The sequence below is a fragment of the Phalacrocorax aristotelis genome, chromosome 1 (genome assembly GCF_949628215.1).
Source record: "Phalacrocorax aristotelis chromosome 1, bGulAri2.1, whole genome shotgun sequence".
Taxonomy (NCBI): domain Eukaryota; kingdom Metazoa; phylum Chordata; class Aves; order Suliformes; family Phalacrocoracidae; genus Phalacrocorax; species Phalacrocorax aristotelis.
This window is the reverse complement of record NC_134276.1, coordinates 217,229,561-217,248,599: the sequence shown is the minus strand read 5'-3', so window position 1 is coordinate 217,248,599 and position 19,039 is coordinate 217,229,561. Positions and strand designations below refer to the sequence as shown.

The 19,039-nt window shown below is 48.7% G+C and overlaps 1 protein-coding gene and 1 long non-coding RNA gene across 4 annotated transcripts in view; one reads left to right on the top strand and one right to left on the bottom strand.

Annotated features, from left to right (window-relative positions):
- TASOR2 (transcription activation suppressor family member 2) overlaps positions 1–7,671 on the bottom strand; it is a 47,464-nt gene extending 39,793 nt beyond the window's left edge. For 2 of the 3 annotated variants that reach the window (XM_075081767.1, XM_075081768.1), the window contains exon 1: positions 7,503–7,671. In XM_075081767.1, coding sequence (XP_074937868.1) covers positions 7,503–7,545 — 43 coding nt within the window. In that variant the 5' untranslated portion in view covers positions 7,546–7,671. The remainder of the gene's footprint in view (positions 1–7,502) is intronic. The other variant, XM_075081769.1, reaches the window with a different exon arrangement.
- Positions 7,672–15,114: 7,443 nt separating this feature from the next.
- LOC142051960 (uncharacterized) lies at positions 15,115–17,462 on the top strand. Its single transcript, XR_012658680.1, has 3 exons — positions 15,115–15,201; positions 15,830–15,903; positions 17,375–17,462. It is a non-coding gene; the product is annotated as an uncharacterized LOC142051960 (long non-coding RNA).
- Positions 17,463–19,039: the final 1,577 nt, after the last annotated feature.

Genomic DNA, 19,039 nt, shown 5'->3' with positions numbered 1-19,039 from the left:
AGGGAGAAAAAACAGTCACCTTTGCATCTACTAACATCAGCTGCCAATGCTACAAGAAAGGCTGATCTTTCCCTTGTGCTGTGGCTGTGCAGAAGTCATCCTCCAAGACACCTGCATTCCTTGGAAAGCTGCTAACCTACTCCTTCTTCCTCCTTTTCTAGACTTAAAGCCAGCTCCTTTGACCTTTCCTCCCCAGTCGTGCCTGCAAATGTCTCAGCGTGCCCTGTTCTGTCCTCTGCAAAGCATTGGCTAAAGCCAGCCTGGGTGGCCTTGCGCCACCGGCAGACATGCGCAACCCAAACGCCTCCCGGGAGCTGCATGCCTTTGCTCCCCTTTCCAGTTCAGGAGTCCTGCAGGTGCTGGATGCCCATGAGGAGGGCCAGCCAAGGCCAAGAGACACATCCATCCCAAAAACGGGGTCCTCTTTTGGCTCATCTGTTTTCATGTGACCTCTGGATGGCCTCACCAAGCCAAAGTCAGCCCAGGAGGAAAACCTACAGCTTTTGACCCACTTATGGAGAGAAAGGTTTGCTTTTCTTCCCAGTCTTTTTTTAAAAAAAACTTAAAATTTTAGTAGCACTTGCTGCAGACACTTGAATGCTGTCAAATCTCCAAAAGTCTGCAACCCAGCATGGTCAACGCACACTTGGCACAGCCGCACTGCTCACTGACGGGGCTTTCAACCTGTCCTCAGCACCGCTGCTCCTGCACAGTCCCTTCCCAGAGTCCTTCTCCACCTTGCCTCTCTTCAACCAGGATTTCCTCCATTTTCCTGGCTTGGTCCCATTGTTAGTATGAGCTGTAATGGCAGGCATCCCTGATGGTGTCAGTTCTGGCACCACCACATGCCACCGTACTGTCAACAGTTCACGTACTGTCAGCTGAAACTCCTTAAGATCATCCTCCCAACTTCTTCTGCTCTGCTGAAGTCCATTTTCTCTCTTCTTTTTATAATCTCCCATCCTGATTTTGCTGTTCTCACTCTTCAGTTTTATTTTCCAATCATTTCCAGCATGCAGTAATTATTATGACAATTATATGAACTGTCCCTTTTAATTCTCCATTATAAAGCCCACGGTAGTGGTTGCTTGACCAGCAACTTACCTGCAAACTTCTCCTAGCTACAGCCTGCTGACGGAGCAGCCACAAAGGTGACCTGGTAAACATACTGCCAAAGGAGGATGTCTTTTCTTCCAGAAGTCCTGAGACATCCCTGATAAACTCTGCCAAAACCTCCTTGATGGGGAGCAGTTGGCAGGACAAAGAAATTGAGATAATGAACTGACCTTCCAGGAAAACAGAAGTCAGCAACAACTAAGCTGGGAACTGATGTCCTACACCCACTTATGCCTCTACACCAAAAAGGTATAAAAAGTAGCTCAGTACCTACCCAAAATGAGCTTCTCTGCAAGAACTTCCCTGTATGAGATCTCCCAGACAGACCAGACCAGACCAGACCCTCGCCAGGGGCGTCTGGCTGACTCTGGATTCAGTGACATGGATCACCTTTGAAGTGAGATTTTCCATCACCGTCTGGCCCCGATCCTGGAAGCGGTTTGGCGAGTGTCACACCAGTGACACCTCACGTAATATACTTATAGCTGCACATAGAGGTAAAGGTTCATTAAGTATATACTTGCTTTGCTAGCTGGAGTTCTGTAATAACGTATAATATACATATATTTGCTTTACTCTTGTAATATACATACACTTGCTTTCTTAGTGGTAACTTTGTAGTGACTTGTAGCATATATTTATATAAATTTTTTTACTAATGATACTTTTCTAGTGATTTATAATAAAGAAATTCTCAGAAACACAGACTTTCATGTGCTTGTGTATTGCAGAGTCCCCACGGTCACAACCTTTACCCACCTGCGAGTTGGGCCACCCATACAAGTTGTGACCACGACCGCTACACCTGTACAACCCAACTTTTATAATGAGTCTTGGCTCATTACTGCTCCAGCACAGAAGTCGCTTTCCTCTTTCAGTTTAAGCCAAAAACTAAGCTAAATTAAGCCAAACAAAGTCAAAACCCACCATTTTCCATAAATGCCTAGGAGCAGGCAGGTGTCATGACTGCAAAGTAACAAGATGTTGACTACGGCAGACGCTTCTGACTGTTGTAAGGTATTTCCAATTAACGACATGATGTAAACTAAGCTTACATTTACTCTCTGGGAGTAATCGGGCAGGCAGACAGACCACTCACAAGGCTAGCTGATATTAGGTGTTATTTGCAAACTGATCACCCGATGCAGACCCCAGAGACGGCTCTGTGCAGCGCAGCAGAGCTATCCCCACCATGCAGCAGGTGTCCTATGCCCATGGGGACCAGTCCAGGGCACGGTTAGCATGGCACTGAAGCAGAAAGTTATTTGTCTTGCCATACTCAAGCCTCCTGGGGGTTCTCTTTTGTCTTAGTGTGGGTTCTTCAAAGACTTTCAGTCTCAAAATACTCTCTCCTACATCAGACAAGTGCCTCGTTCCTGCTGTGCCTGCCATTATCTGCAACTTTTACAGCTTTGCTGCTTCCCCAGCATCATCTTCTTTTGCTTTCTCCCCTTTTTCCTTCTCATTTTTTCCACTCTGAAACACAGACAACTGTTCTAACTTTGTATTTGTCAGGCTGCTAATAAGCAGAGCTGGCTGAGGCTGCGATGCAGTTAACAGATCTGATCTAAATCTTGCATCAACAGAGCCAACACAGCTGGGATATTACATACACCAGAGGCAGATATTGGACATGGGATGGGTTACCAGGGCAGTCTTGTGCTCACCGTCAGAGTAAGACCTCTGCCTTAAACTGGACTGATGGAGGCAGCCATTTGCAGAGATGAGGAGCAAGCCTGTTGGCAAATGAAAAGGGAAAAGGCTTCCCACCGGGGATGGGAAAGGCTGTCTGGCAGAGCCAAGAAGGGCTCTAATGCAAGCACCATTTCAGAAGGTCTCACTATGGGTTGCTGCAGAAAGGTTCAAAGATTTGTGGGGAAAATACTCCATTACACACAAAGACTCCAGCCCTTCCTCTGGAAGTCCCTGAGCCACAAACCTGTGCAGCTGGCATGAGTTTTCAGAGAAAGAGCGCTGTACCTTTGTCCCGTTCACGTACTTTTCCCTAAGCAGCCACTCCTGGAGCCAGGATACCAGCCAAGGTGGGTATGTGGTCTCAGCTGGGACACCCCATTAAATCAGCACAAGGTTTTACCCTTACTCCAACACGCGTGCAGCCAGGCTGACACCATATGATGGATATGCAGTGCCACGTTAGCGTGACCATGGTAGGAAGCATCTCTTACTCTATACAGTGCTTTCATGGGCAAGACCAGGAACTTATCGAGTCAATTATCCTGCAAACGCCACAGGCCTCCTGCAAGTAAATCATCATAACAGATCATTACAAACCACCTCTCTGCAGTGGATGCATCCTTGTACTCTCAGGAAGAGAGCAGTTGGCTCTCACGGAGGTTCAAGAACTCTCGCAGCTCTAGAGCTGTTTTCCCCCAGAAGAACCGAGCATTCAAATTGCCAGGCAGGTGGGAATTTTCAGGTGTCACAGCTCCCTCACCTTTGCAATTAGCTGAAAAAAGCAAGCAGGCTGATACAGTTCTGCTCTTCTAAATTAACATCCTTGGCCTTAAATCCAGGAGTTATGTCCCTGTTTGGGGTGAGATGGTATCTTTTGCAGTCTCCTGGTTTGATGCATTAAAAATTCTTCCATAGTGAGACAAGGTGATTGTTGCTAAGCTGGAAAACCAGGTGGCTGGATTGTATTTTAAATCACCTCTGGGATCAGGTAGCCTGGGAATGCAGATATCCAGGCTGCAAGAGCTTCTGTAATGCTTTTTGTCTCAATATCAGAGACTAACGGTATTTATTTAGGACTTTCAGGAGTCAGGTGATGCAGGGAACCCCTGGCACCCTCTCCGGAAAGTTACCTCTCTGCCCAGAGGACAGACAACCTTTACATAGACAGCTCCACCTGAGATCTGCCAACACAGATTTAATCTCACAGCGACATCTGAATGCATCTAGTTGGTTGGGGAGAAAACATTAGTTTCATCAGGGGTAGGGAAGGTTATGATCCTACACTATGTAAAAAATCCCTGTGTCAGAAGAAATTTCAGCAAATCTGGTTGTTTCAAACTGTCCCCCAAATTCCCACCCAGAGAAGGCAACAAGACCCCAACAAGGCCATACATGATTACACAGAGAGCAGAGGGCTTGCTTAGTCTAGGGAAGAAAAGCTGGGGAGATCCAACTGCAGCCCAAGACTCCCTGGTGGACAGACACAGAGATGGAGCCTCTCTTCTGGCACCGGCAGATAGAAAAAATAAGGGAAACACCTCAACTTGCACCTGGGGAGGTTCAGACAGAACAAGAGGATGAAATTTTTCCCCTGGAGGGTGATGCCACCTTAGGACAGGTTGCAGAGAGGTGGAGGTCCACATCCTCGGCTGGGTAAAGCCACAGTTGCCCCACTCTGATGCTGGTGAAAAAATCTACTCAGAGCAGGAGTACTACACCAAAGAAACCTTCCAGGTAACATTTCGTTGATTTTATAACCTCCCTCCTGTTACTTTCAGCTGCTCATGTAGTTGAGGATGTGGTTGTTACAGGTTTTCCCTCACTAATTCACTGCACAGGCAGTTGCTGCTGCCTTTTTGTCTCAGCAGCTGCTCCTCAAAGCCCCATCCTGCCACAGCTCCCCTCTTCTATCATCTTATACAGGTTTGCCACCTGTTGTGGGCTCACTCAGCTGCAGGTGTGTGCAATGACTCTTTCCAAATCTAGCACCAACACAGGTAGTTTAGCACTTAAGGCAACTAAAGACAACCCCTTCTTTGCAAAGCCAGCCTGCCAGGTGATTCTCCATGCTAGTGCAGTAGCCTGATGGCTTAAGGCAGCCAGACTTGATGTTCTTCAACCTTGTGGGAGAGCCGTAGACTACTGCACAGCAAACTAAAAACCCGCTGATGACAGGCTCGCCTTTGCTAGGTTACGTTTCGAGGATCCCTTGCACGCAGCCCACAGACATTATGTTGAAACCCACAAGTTGAAACCCAGCCAACCACACAGCACCCACAGAGCAACATCAGGCCCTTCCAAGAAACATCAGCCTGCTGCCACGCAAGCTGGAGTTCACCTGCTGCCTCCTGGGACCCCAAAAAAATCAACGCTGGGGACATCCTGGATCTAAAGCCCACGCGCCATCAAGGTGACTGCACGTGCTGCAGTGATGTCCAGGGTTTCTGGACACAAAGGCAGCCTTGTGAGAGCAATAGCAACAGTTCATGTGTTAAAAACAACTTCCCCGAGGTAAAGCTCCCCCATTTGGGAAAAGAAGAAAGGAAAAAACTAACTTGCTTGTGGCTGGAGTAAGCGGGCATGCAATTTCCCTGCCTGAAATCTCCTGCAGCTGCCTTCCTCCAGCCTGCAGGTTACTTACTCCTTTTGCCTTTGAGCAAGCCTGAAAAACTCCCAAACAGGGATATAGCCTTCCTTAGGTATGGTTTGTTGCATTACTATTGCTCTCATTAGAGATGTTCTCCTTTCAGCGTTGACTTTCTTTCCCCCAGCCTCTTGTTCTGCTCGATACGGCAATCGAGCTCTAACCACAGGCTCTCTACGGACCCTTTGGCTGGGGAAATTACCAGGACACACTTATAACTTCAAATAAAAACAGAACGAAAGCAAAGTACTAAAATCCCCATGACTCCAAACACCACATCAGAACGAGTGGGTAGTTATTTCACCACCAAAAAAAAAAAAATCCCACAAAACCCAAAAAAGCCAAACTGTGCAAAAATAGCATTTACCACAAATAATAAACATTTCATTTTCTTGTTTTAAAGCAATTCTAACCAAGAATAATCAATCAGCTGGTCACTTTGGCAGGTGCCAGAGTGACCAACATATATATTTCATGTAATAAAACCAGCCCATTCCACCAAAGCTGTAATCCCACTTGCATTTTGGTGGGTGGCTACAGGGACCTACACAAGCCCTTGCCCCGATGCTCCTTCTCTTTCCCTTCTGGTACAGCTGGGGCTGTGTAATGAAGAAAATCAGCAAACTGCAGCAGAAAAATGAAGTAAAAGAGGCTATTTTTAATCCAGCTAGGTTGAGCAATCTGGATTTCTGCACAGCTCCACAAGAGTTGTACCAACACAGCTCAAAGTTGGGCAGGATGCAGATGTCAGAGGGTATTGGGGGTGAGTATCTGGGAATGGGGAACACTTAAGCTAGCTCTGCCTCTGCCAAAAACACCGGGTCTAAGAGGAACACTAAAAATAGACCAAACTAGTATGTAAAACCAGTTTCAGAGCCGGGTAATACAGTCTCTGGTCCTAGGCGAATACTTACACTACTTAACAGAGCAGATAGGGAATTCTCTGACAAAATGATTTTTCAACGGCAAAGCAGCAATTTCTGTGAAATCAGACATTTTCTTGACAACACGCTATATCTAGCAAATTTGTTCGACTGGTAACTTCCAGACTCAACCATAGCACAGCTAGTGCCAGTAGAGCCCTGTGTTTGCCTCCCTGTTCATTACCAGTGTTATAAGCACTGCAACGAGATCTATCGAGCAGCACTACGAAACACTGACTTTGACTTGGGGTAAAACCATGAGGTTAAGGTTCTGACTTGAATCCCCCGCAGAGCTGAGCTTCACCCAGCATCTCCTGCACCCACTATGAGCACCAAACCACCGGGCTACTGATCATTCTGGGCCAGGCAGGCTTTAAACTTTGTACCCATGGAGTAAAGAACACGTTCTACAGCTATGTTTGTGCTACCCACCCTCCTGCTTGCTTCGTCTATCCCAGATTGGCCCCCGTTAAGGAGTGCAGACCCACAGTTCGGCAAGCCCTGCTCCTATCCAAGCCTCTGTGGGCCAATTTGTTTGAGGACAATCTGGGAGCAGAACCGCACAGGACCACAGCAGAAACACATTTTTTCCCCCCTTTCTTCTAGGGTCAATTCCCAACCCTGCAAGGCCGTACAGTCGCTCCAAGGGGAGGGCAAAGAGGCCTTCCAGCCTTCAGCTCCCCATGCCAGTCCCAGGACGGGAGCAGCACGCAGCTAATCTGTTTGTATTTCCGTATCCCATTCCTGAAGGGCACCTGCATTGACCGGCATGGCTCCCCACAGACAGACGGAAGGTGCGTACAGCTACAAAACTAAAAAGGACTGCAGTTCTCCCAGCTGCATGGGCCTTGGGGGCAGCTACCGGTGCAAACGGGAGCTCGGAAAAAGACGTGTCCCCAATGAGCCAGTTGAAATTAAATTTTAAAAGCTGCTTTTAGGTGTCGAAGGCCTCCGGACACGCAGGTGCTTGGGGCAGGTGCCTCCAGCCCTGACCCGGGGCTGCTCCCCCTCAGAAACAGCGGGGCAAAGCCGGCTTAACCTCTCCTTCCTAGACGAAGGGCAGGATGGAGCCGGCCGCCCCCGCCATGGCTCGGTCCCCGCCCGCCGGCCCCGGCCCCGCTCACCCGTGCCCGGCCCGCCGATTTCCTCATCCTGCCGCTCTCCCATGGCCGAGGCTCCGCTCCTCGCCGTTCCCCCACCGCACCCGGCCCTCACGCCGCCCGCATACCGCCCCGCCCGGCCCTCGGCGCGGCTCCGCTCCCGGCGGGGCCCCGGGAGGGTGCGGCGCTACCGGGCCGGGCGGGCCGGTGGGCTCAAGCGATGCGGGGCGGGCGTGATACGAGCCGCCGCCATTCGCCGGCCCCAGGAAGTAAAAGGGCGCTGCGGAGGGACGGGGCTGGGCGGGCGGAGAGGCAGGGCCGGGGCCGGCAGCGGGGGGGAGAAAAAAAAACAGAAAGTGAAAACTGAACCGGAAAGTAAAGTGTGGTCGCGGTTTTCCTCTTCCCGCGGGTCACCGCCGCCCCGGCACCGGCCTTCGGCGGCCCTTCCCGCCCTCTCCCGCATCGTTCGCCTCCTGCCCTGGGTGCCTCCTCTCGCCTCAGTCCCCCCTCAGCCCCTTCCCTGCTCACCTCGGCGCCTCTCTTCTGCTCTTCTCTCTGCCCCTTCCCTCATCCCCTCAGCCTTCACCTCCTGCCCCTCGCCTCCGTCCTCTCTCAGCCCTTTGCTTTGGATCTTCCCTCAGTCCCCCCTCAACCCCTTTCCTAACTCCCTCAGGGCCTCCCCCCATCTTTCTTTAGCCCCTCTGGCCCCTTCCCTCATCTCATCCTCTTTCCCTGGCCCTTGCCTCACTGCCTCCCTTCATCCCTCAGCCCCATCCTTGTCCCCGCTGCCCCCTCTTCCCCGCCTTGGGGTGACTCCAGGCCCCACTTCGTGGCAGCAGCCCCTGTGCAGTGGGGTTGCTTGGTCACCCCTTTTAAATAGGATTTTCCCTGAGGTGTTAAAAAATGCCCAGTCCCACCCAGATGTTCTGGGGTTTGTTCCTGTCAAAAACATGGAATTGCGTGGCCCGGCGGTGGATTTTCTTCAGGATTGAGGGGGATAAATGAATGTTTAAGCAGAAAAACTGAATAAATAATCCAGTTTCCTTCCACCACCTAGCATCTGTCTAGATGACCGCCGCAGGGAGATGGTTTGTCACTTGAGTAGCTGCGTGTAAACCACAAGACCAGGTTGCTCAAAGCCCCATCCAACCTGACCTTGAGCGCTTCCAGTGACAGGGTGCCCTCAGCTTCAGTGCCTCATCACACCCAGTGCAAAACACATCTTCCTTGTGTCCAGTCTAAACCTACCCTCTCTCGGTTTAAAATCTTTGCCCCTTGTCGTGTTCCTACAGGTCCTGGTAAAAAGCCTTTTTCTATTTTTCTTACAAGGTCCTTTCATATGTTGAATAGACAATTTCATTAGATTGTAGCTTTCTAGCCGCACAATGGCTTCCAGCTCCTGCTTGTTACCCATACTGTGTGCGTTGGTATAGAGGCACTTCAGGGGGGCTATCGACCATGACACCTCTTCAGAGGAATGTGCCCTAATTCCTCTGAGGCATTTCACTGGTGTTTCCTTGTTGGTTCCTAATGCATCAACAGCCCCTTCCTCTTCCATATTGTTCAAAACTCCATGCCCATTCCCTCCTAAGTCTAGTTTAAGGCTCTCCGTACAAGTCTGGCCAGCTTGTTAGTGAAAACTCTTGCCCCACTTGGTCAGGTGAACCCTATAATTGGTCTCCTCCTTCCTAAACAGCTTCCTCTGACTGGGAGGACAGAGAACACCACCTGTGCTCCAGATCCTTTTAATATTGCTCTAAGGGACATATTGTCTCTTTTGGTGTTCTGAGTTGCCTTGTCACGGTATTGTTGGCCCCTGTGTGGAACAGTAGGAGCGGGTGATAATTTTTAGGGTTCACCAGGCTCAGCAGCCTCTCAGGGATGTCTCGAATGCAGCTAATAGTCAATGTCACAATAGACGTTAGAGCAGGGAACAAGGCGATCTGGGCTTACCCAACCTCTTGCGCAAGGGGTCACATGAACACAGCGTGCCAAATTATGGGTCAACAGTTGTGTTGCACAAATGCCCTTTTGGCCATGCCGCACAATGAGTCCGGCGGGTGCTTGGAGGAGATTTCAGGTACTTTTGGCAATGAGCTATGGCTGCTGGTTTGGCCAGAGATCTATGGTGCTGTGTCCCCACAGCAATGTGCATCATGGATGTGCTGTGTTGTCACCCAGCTGAGTTGTCACCCAATATGTCACCCACTATATGTCACCCAATAATAAATGTACGGAGAGGCTGGTTTCCAATTCTTGCTGGTGTTTGCACGGCCCATTTGGATGTCTCTGTGCTCAGATGCCCAGTGCCCAGGGTCTTGTTCAGCTCTGCTCACCCAGTTTGGTGTATTTTCGCATACTGGGGTAGTTGTAGATTTAGCAGGAAAGACTGACAAACAAAGGAAAGATGGAGAAAGAGCAATGAGATGATGATGTGACAGCTCGATTATAAGTCACTTATTACTCAAAGCAATGCTGCAGGTCAGTAACATGCCATTACAGATATTTCATCCCTCCTAAGAATTTGCTACTGCAGCAGCAGAGAGTGCAAAGTGCTACTACCCAGTGAAAAAACAAAGGCACCGGGAAGAGTAAGTGGTTTTTCTGGTGTCCTAAGTCAGTAAGGGCAGGGTTGGTAGCAGTATCGTGCTCTGACCGCATAGCAGTGTGTCTCCTAGTTACTAGATCCACTGATTTTTCAAGCTCCTGCTGACGTATCAAAGACTGGAATTCTTACTGGTGTTGCTGGTCCTAAACACAGCTAGCCTAGAAGTAAGAAAAAAGGCTTTCCATGTTCCCGTGCTGTAGTACTCATTTTAGGTGAGACAAAAATGTCTTTGTGGGGTCGGTGTCCCTGGTTGCCCTGGGGTGTAAGATGAACAGCATGCCTTGTCATAGGAGGTGGGAGAAGGGCTCTGAGCTTCTGCAGCAGCTACAAGGAAGAGCAGATCCGCAGTCAGAGCACCTGGATTTCCACTTTGAGTGTGACCATTCAGCAGCCATCACAATGAAACACAACTACTTTAGTATTAGGAATTATTTCTGATGAGTAGATGTAGGACTTCTGGCGAGAGCTCCTTTCTCAATGATCTATTCCCATTTCACCTATTAGAAAAGCAAGGAATTTGAGGGAATTTTGGCATCGTTTTGCTGGGGAGAGTAATTGGAGCCTCTGGAGATCAGACCATTTCTAGCTGGAGCTTCTGTGTTGCTATTTGGTGCCTTATGCCTTTTTGGGCAGTGTCACATGTGGTCTGTGCAAGAGGAGAGCCCATGATCTAACTGTGGTGGGGACCTGGTTCCTGGCAATACTCTATTTTGGCTTCTTTGAAAGAATGACTCATAAAGTTCTGGCGTACTTGTAAACCTAAAATAAAGTAGTTGTCATTTGAAGATCTATTTCCTCTTTTATTCAGAAAAAAATGAATAATGCCTGCACGTGCTGTCAGTCACTCCGTAAAAGAACATAGTTGTAATGAAATGAGTCAACTGGAAGCTGGAAGGAGCAGCTCCTGAAAACGACAGTGTCCTTCTTCTGAAAGAAAACACACAATGACAAAGCAAACAATTTCATTTGAAATCATTATTGACTGGGTGGGGCAGCTGCTGCGTGAAGTATACAAACACAGCCTGCAAACACTGGATGGCATAGGACCTGCAGGCTCCCTCCGCTCCTCCTGCTGTGTGTGAATCATGGGACAGCAGATGACACAGAAATACGTGGAAACACTGAGTTTCTCTCTGGTTTTCTCCTATTTCCTTTTAATACGTGGCATGAGAGATTGGTTTTGGTTTTGCTTGGGTTGCTAAGGAAACGAGGCTTGTGATTGTACTGTTTTCTGTCTGTCTGTCTGTCTCTTCCATTATCTTTTGAAACCCGTTTCAAAAGCCCAATTTGACAGCAAGGTAGTGGTTTCAGAGACCGGTTTCCTCAATTTTCTAGAAAATCAGTGGTCTTCTGAAGGACCCTCTTCCTCTCCTGCTTCTGAGAACATCCAAAGCTTAGCTGCTACAGGGGGAAACCAGATGGGAGCTCCGCGCTGGGGCGGCCTCACCTCGAGTGCTGTGGGCAGCGTTGGGCGCCGCAGGACGTTGAGGGTATAAAGCTACTGGAGAGTGTCCAGAGGAGGCCACGGAGTTGGGGAAGGGTTTAGAGGGGAAACCGTACGAGGAGTGACTGGAGTCCCTGGGTTTGTTCAGCTGGAGCAGAGGAGGCTGAGGGCAGCCTCATGGCGCTCTGCAGCTCCCTCCCGAGGGCAGGAGGAGGGGCAGGGCTGGTCTCTGCTCTCTGGTGACCAACGCCAGGCCCCGAGGGAATGGCAGGGAGATGTGCCAGGGGAGGGTTAGGCTGGGCATTAGGGAAAGGTCCTTCCCCCAGAGGGTGGTGGAGCCCTGGCACAGGCTCCCCAGGGAGGCATCACGGCACCAAGGCTGGCGATATTCCAGAAGCACTTGGCCAAGGCCCTCAGAGCCCTGGTGTGAATTTGGGGTGTCCTGTGCAGGGACAGGAGCTGGACTCGATGGTCCTTATGGGTCCCTTCCAACTCAGGGCGTTCTGTGATTCTATGGGAGGAGGTCACCAGTGGCTAAAGGTAATTCTGAATAAATTTTTGCATTTGTGTAGACCTCAAAGCCCAATCATGACCCCCATGGCTGGCTGATGCCCAGCGTGATTCGTTTTTCATTGACATGGTTGTCGTGATGGATTAAAGCAGGTTTAAAAGGTAAAATGCAAGCACATGGAAATACCATGGGTGCCTTTTGAAAGGGTGCTTGAAACCCTGGTGTTCCTCTGCTGCAGAGAATTTGGACAGATGTGTCCAGAGGGGAGAGGGGCAACTGCAGAACCTGAGAGGAACTGCAGGCAAGTGGCTACAGCAGGGAGAAGAGGCGAGATGGGCTTCTGTCACAGTGGGATCCTAGCATGGTTTTATTTCAGGATGAGGTTTCCTTTCCCAGACAGTGCTTTTAGGAATGAAGCAGCGCAGGACTGCTCCTGACTGATCTTTTTGTACAAGTCTGTGCCAAGAAATTGCCTGGTTTTGAACAGAAATGAGCCTGAACCGGAAGCCTCCCTAGATACAGCATCACCAGGCCAATCTGGAGGGTCAGATAGGTTCCAACATCTGTTGTTTGAGGAACTTCTGATGTGCTATGGTAAAATATCAAGTTCAGAGCCATTTGGCTTGGGAAGTGTTGCCTCAGGACCTTAACTGAAAGAGAAAGTGGGGAAAGAGAACTTGTGGCCTTCTTTGACCTCATTGGCAGCCTGTTGTGTTTGGTCGTTCCTGCCCATATGCCCAGAAAAAGGTCAGAGCTCTTTTTAAAGTGTCACGTTCAGACCATGAAAAGTTTATGCTAAGATTTCTGGACACCTGAGAAGGGGTGGGAGGAGGCAGCTAGCTCAGAAACGGCTGCTGCACACCAGCACAAAGTTTGAGCCCTTCTGGTTTAATCCACACGGACAGAAAGAGGTTTGCTCCCACTCATTTCTACTCTACTTTACTCCAGTCAAACTTCAAGGGAAAGCATGAAATGCAAAGTCAGGAACTTCTTGATTCAAAGGTCTACTTTATTCTGCAACACTGCCAGGGTGTATGTCATCCCCCGTAAAGCTGTCTTGCCCCATCCTTCACTCAACTCAAGCAAAACTCCCATAATCACTTTGGGGTCTTGCAGCAAGAGAACCAAATTTTGTCCAAGACCTTTAATTTTGTCATGTCTTTCAATAATAGGGGAAAGTCTTCAAAAATACCACAGTAAATGCCATCTCCACCTCTACACAGATGCAAGAATCCTCCAGCATGACGATACGTGTACGTGGTTTCTCTGTAACATTTATCACGTGCTTTCCAAGCCTGCAGGTGACAGATTGAGATTAAATGCAGAGGATTACTCCTCCCAGAGAAATAGCCGATTGAGTCTTCTCCCTCAAAATCTTCCTTCTTGCCTTCCCAGCATATGCTTATCTAGGTAGGCCAGCACATTTTCCGAGCCTTCCGATCTGTCAAGAGCATTCTGTCTCCTCGAGGAAATCCCAAGTAACTCTCCACTTCACAACGTGCCCATTAGCGACATGCTGCTTCTTGTGTTTGTCGGAAAATGCGTTGTATTTTCATTGTCGTCAAACGCCGGTATTTGCTCACGGTGTATTCATGCAGTGTAGACCTCCCACAACAAAGCACAGCTAAGATTTTCGGTTTCTGGTTTGATTTATTCTTGTGTTTGTTGGTTGGGTTTGGTTTTTTTTTTGGCTATTTTGGTATCTTGCAACTTCCTAAGAAACAAACTTTTTGAGTTGTGATGACAAACATTTAAATAGTTCTAGCGGAACTGGGGAATCGGAGCCAAAGTTGTTAAAACAAGCAATCAAACCCCTACAAAAGCCTCTGACAAAACCCAGTTTGTTTTATGGTGTTTTCACAACTGTGTAAAACCACACACCGCACAGGCGGCTACAAGGTCTGCTCAGGAAATCAAATATGACACGAACGTGACAAAGTGCAGATGAGCATTTTCAGTGGTGGGCAAGTGATTTTTTTTTCTTCTTTTGCCCCCCATTTTAAAAAACTATTATCAAGGTAATTATTAAAAATAAACAGCTGTGCTGCTTACTGTATATTTTTGCAATGTAAACCTGGCAAGCTGGCAAGATAGGTCAGGTTGGATGGGGCTCTGAACAACCATCAGATTGCTCAGAGATGTCCCTGCTCACTGCAGGGGGGTTGGAGTAGATGACCTCTAAAGGTGCCTTCCAACCCAAACCATCCTGTGATTCTACGATAGTTTTACGTAGTACTTTCTAAACATTAATTATTACTCCTTACCGGGCACAAGGCTGGACCCAGGAGATACAAGCTCTTTCTGTAACCAAAACGTTACTGTTTGATCATGGCAAAACGCAAGACTGCGAGTTTGAGACCATCCAGGTCTAAACAGAATATCTTTTTCTTCTCTTACAGTAATCAGTCCTCTAGTTCTTAAACAGAGGGAACATTTGCAATTGAGCTGATACCGGCTTGTGTGAGGCTGGAGTTGGTCATGCCACTCTCATTTCAGGCAATATGCAGATGCAAGCAAGTGATCCTGTTCAGCTAAGTAATATTTACAGTGGATTATTTTCTCATAGGTGGAAATTGAGATTGTATCCATGATCCTCCTCCACAACCACTTCTTTCCCACTTTGACTGTTCTATTTCCAACCTCTAATCTATCTCATTCCCTGTAATCCTGCATTCTCCCTACAGAAGAGCCAGGGGAGGCTGAAGAGGTGCTGGCTGGTCTCAGAGAATAAAGTTCCTCCTGCCACGAGCCACATCAGCCCAATACAGTGATGCTTCCACTCCTCCATCAGGCAGGTAGAATATCTGTATTTTACAGAGGAGAAAACTGAGGCAGCGAGCACCAGATAAAGAATTTGGGAAGGCTGAAATACCATCCTTCTTAGCCTTCTGCTTTCAGGTGTTGTATATATTTGATTATGTTTTGAAATAGGAACACTTACTCCTGATCTTATCAAACTGAGGCAGAGACCGCATTTATCGCTTCGTATTGCTGCCTGTGTCATGTTTGTGTTACCTACAGCTGATTAACCCCCAGCACTGTCTGAACTGCGGGTCGCAGAGTATTTTCATCTCTACCTGGCACTACCTGCTACTCTCCTGCACTAAGCTGATGAGTTTATCCACTTAAATTCATCCCTGGACTCACCCTGGGGCAAGAGGTGAGAGAATTTATGTGATTTTTGTAGATACTCCCAGCCCTGTTATCTGTGTTTCTGTTACAGTGCTGGCATCCCAGCACTTTGCATCTTTAAATAGGGAATGGAAACCCTGAGCAATTTAAAAACACTTACACAACAATCTCGTCCTGCCTTTGAGGCTGGCGTGAATGGCTGCAACATATGGACATAAAAGATAATATTTTGTGTTTTGAAAGGTGCCGTCCTGGGCTAATCCTCATACCGTTGCAGCCGACAGGGTGTAGCAATTTCAGTTTTTATGCAGTTAGTGCAGACACACTTGATTTTCTTCCTACATGAAAGTGGCAGCAGGTCCACCACTGTGCCGACCAGAGGTTTCCCACTGGAGTTATTTAATTTCACCTTCCTGCAATGGAAAATTGGTTTTCTTCAAAAATAGTATTTTCGAGAGAAAAATGTCCACAGCTGGAAAACATTGATTTTTCCCTCAAAGCAGGGAACAAGCACAGGGCAAGTTTCTATTTGAGAAGTGTAGTCATTGCAGAACAGTAAGAAGGAATAGAATTTTACTTTTTTTTTTTCTAAAAATGTAATTTAAATTTTTTTTCTAAAAATACGGTTTCATCCTTTATCCTGCTGTGGATGGGAGGAGCTTCAGCTGGCTGTGTACCCTGGATCAGAGCTCCCAACCACCTGAGAAATGCCCGTAAGAATGCCAAGCAGGTAGGCAAAGTGAAAAACATGAACGGAATTGCCAATGTATGGCAGGACCGTGACGAGAAGGAATCCTGCAGCATGTCTTCTCGGAGAAACAGCTCTCCTTGCAGATTTACTCCTGCAGAAATTGTTTGGGGTGAAGAGGATTTTTTTCCTCTCCATTTTGGATCTGTCGTGGTTTAGCCTCAGTCGGCAACTGAACACCACACAGCCGCTTGCTCACTCCCCCCACCCCAGTGGGATGGGGCAGAGAATGGGAAAAGCAAAAGCAAGGAAACTCATGGGTTGAGACAGGAACAGTTTAATAACTAAAATAATAATAGTAATAATAATAATGATTATGATAATCATAATAATAATGATAATATAATAAAAAGGAAAATAATGAGAGACAGAATTGAATTCTGGAAAAAAGGGAAAACAAAACAACCCACAAGTGATGCAACCGCTCACCATCCACCAACCAGTGCTGCCAGTCCCCGAGCCGCGATTGCTGCGTGTCCCGGGCCAACTCTCACCAGGTAACATACTGGGCATGACGTTACATGATATGGAATATCCCTGTGGCCAGTTTGGGTCAGCTCTCTTGGCTGTGCCCCCTCCCCTCCCAGCTTCTTGTGCCCCCGGCAGAGCCTGGGGAGCTGGGAAAATCCTTGACTCTTACAAGCACTGCCCAGCAACAACCAGAAAACATCGGTGTGTTATCAGCATTGTTTTCATACTGAGTCCAAAGCACAGCACTGGGGCAGCTACAATGAAGAAAATTAACTATCCCAGCAAAAACCATGACAGAATCAATTTCTTATATCTCCTTGCTTACTTACTCCAGCAATTTGGGAAGGATGTCAGGGAAAGACTGCAAGACTGGGAGTGTAATAAAAGTAGGACACACAACAAAGCTGATACATGCCTCCTCTTTCAAGACCTGGATGTAAATGAGAAAAGGTTAACACCACTATCGCCTGGCAGTTGCCCAAGCTGCCGGCAGCTGTTGACAAAGCTTGGCTCCGCTAGCGACTTCAAGGCGTCAGTGTTTTGAGTATGCGGCACCTTTCTGAGAGTTCAGGAAGCGCAGAGTCAAGTTGCGTTTCTCAACCCGGCACCCAAATTTAACTCCTTGCCCACACAGATGCCAACCCACAGGTCTAGTTTCTCTTTGGGTAAATTGCATTGCCAAAAGAGAACATACAGGCACCGGGGCCTCTTACAAAGTCCTCATAAATATCAGCTGCCTAAATAATCTGTTAGGAATTAGGACAGCAAACACGTCGTATTTCTGGATGTGACTATATGAGTGTGGGAGGGGGAACCTGGCACGCAGGGGAAGAAAATCCAGGGATGAACAGCAGGTAACTGCACAGCCTGGGTTCTTCCTCCTACATTTCTAATGCAAAGAACAGTAATTTAGAGATGGAGGAGGAGTGGAATGTGGAAGATGAAGTCTGTATATCACCTGGCTCTTTGATTTCTGTCCTAGGTGTTAAGATGGGAGAAACAGAGGAGAATGTGGAAGATTTTAGGGAAGTCACCGACATTTATGCTCATATTCTGAGTGTCATATGCTCATGTTTGGCTCCCGTCTGCTGCACTTTGGTTGCTGTGGCTCCTCTCCCACTCCGTGACCCTGGGTAAGTGATCAGCAATTTGTAGATGAGATGCAGTTGCTGCCTAGGGCTCCTGAGCCGAGGAAAGAGATGCCTGGAGCCACGTCCCTGAGGCAGGCGAGCTGATGTGATGGGGACTGGATGCCTGAGACACCAGCAATGCTGTTGATGGTTTCATCAGCATGATCAAGCCTGGTATGTGGCTGTTCCCTGCAGGTTCTGCTCTGCCTCCAGGTGGGCATACTTATTTTGGAAGATTTAAAATGAAGATTTTAAGGAATGCATCTTACCCTAGCTGCTACCCCAAGAGAGGAGAGCTTTGGGGTAGACAGCGGAGAAGTGGTAGAGAAGAGTTGCGCTTTCCTGGTGATTCTGGAAGAGCAGCTCCCTCAGCCCTTGGACGTGGGTGGACTCTGCTGCCATCTGGGACCCAGGGAAAATAGATCCACCCCATTTTTGGTACATGTTGCCCCAGTTCTCCCCGCCCAGTGCTCTCCCCAGTCCACTCCAGCACACCCCAAACCTCCCTTTGCCACAGCAGCTCCCCCAAACACGTTCTCACCCAGCTCCTGCACCCCATCGCATCCCAGCCTGTCCTTCCTCTCTGTGCTGAGCCCCCTCCCCAGCTCTCCACAAGCACCAGCCCTCCCAGTCCTAACTCCCCCCCCAAAACACCCTGTGTCCCCAGATCACCCTCCCAGCATCTCCCTGTGTCCCACACCAGTTTCACAGGCATCTTCGGCCTCCCCCACCCCGTCAGCACCCCAGTCTCTTCTCACCAGTGCCACCACTCCCCCCTTCCCCACATACACCAGTACATCCACTGCCCTCTCAACAGTACCCCCAGTAGTGCCTCCCCACATACACCAGTGCTCTCAGTACCTGTTCCTCCCATACACTGGTGCTCCCAGTATCCCTCCCACCCCCAGTACCCCCTCCCCACATACACCAATGCCCCCAGCACTCCCTACCTACACACACCAGTACCTCCACTACCGCCCACAATGCCCCCAGCAACCCTTCCCCACATAAACCAATAGCCCCCAGTACCTCTCTCCTCACACCTGTGCCCCCAGTACTCATTCCCCTGATACACTGCTGCCCCCAGCACCCCCTCTGCCCTCACACCAGAGCCCCCAATACCTGTTCCCCCCCACACACCAGAGCCCCCAGTACCCCCTGCCCCACTGCCACCAGTGCCCCCAGTACCCCCTCCCCCCTGTCGCGTTTTAACCCCAGTCAGCAACTAAACACCACACAGCTCACTCCCCCCACCCCAGTGGGATGGGGGAGAGAATGGGAAGAGCAAAAGCAAGAAAACTCATGGGCTGAGATAAGAACAGTTTAATAACTAAAATAAAATAGTAATAACGGTAATTTAAATAATAATGATTATGATAATAATGATATAATAAAAAAGAAAATAACGAGAGAGAGAAATGAAGTGTGGAAAAAAAAAAGGAAAATAACCCCACAGCGATGCAACCGCTCACCACCAACCAGTGCTGCCGGTCCCCGAGCCGCGATCGCTGCGTGCC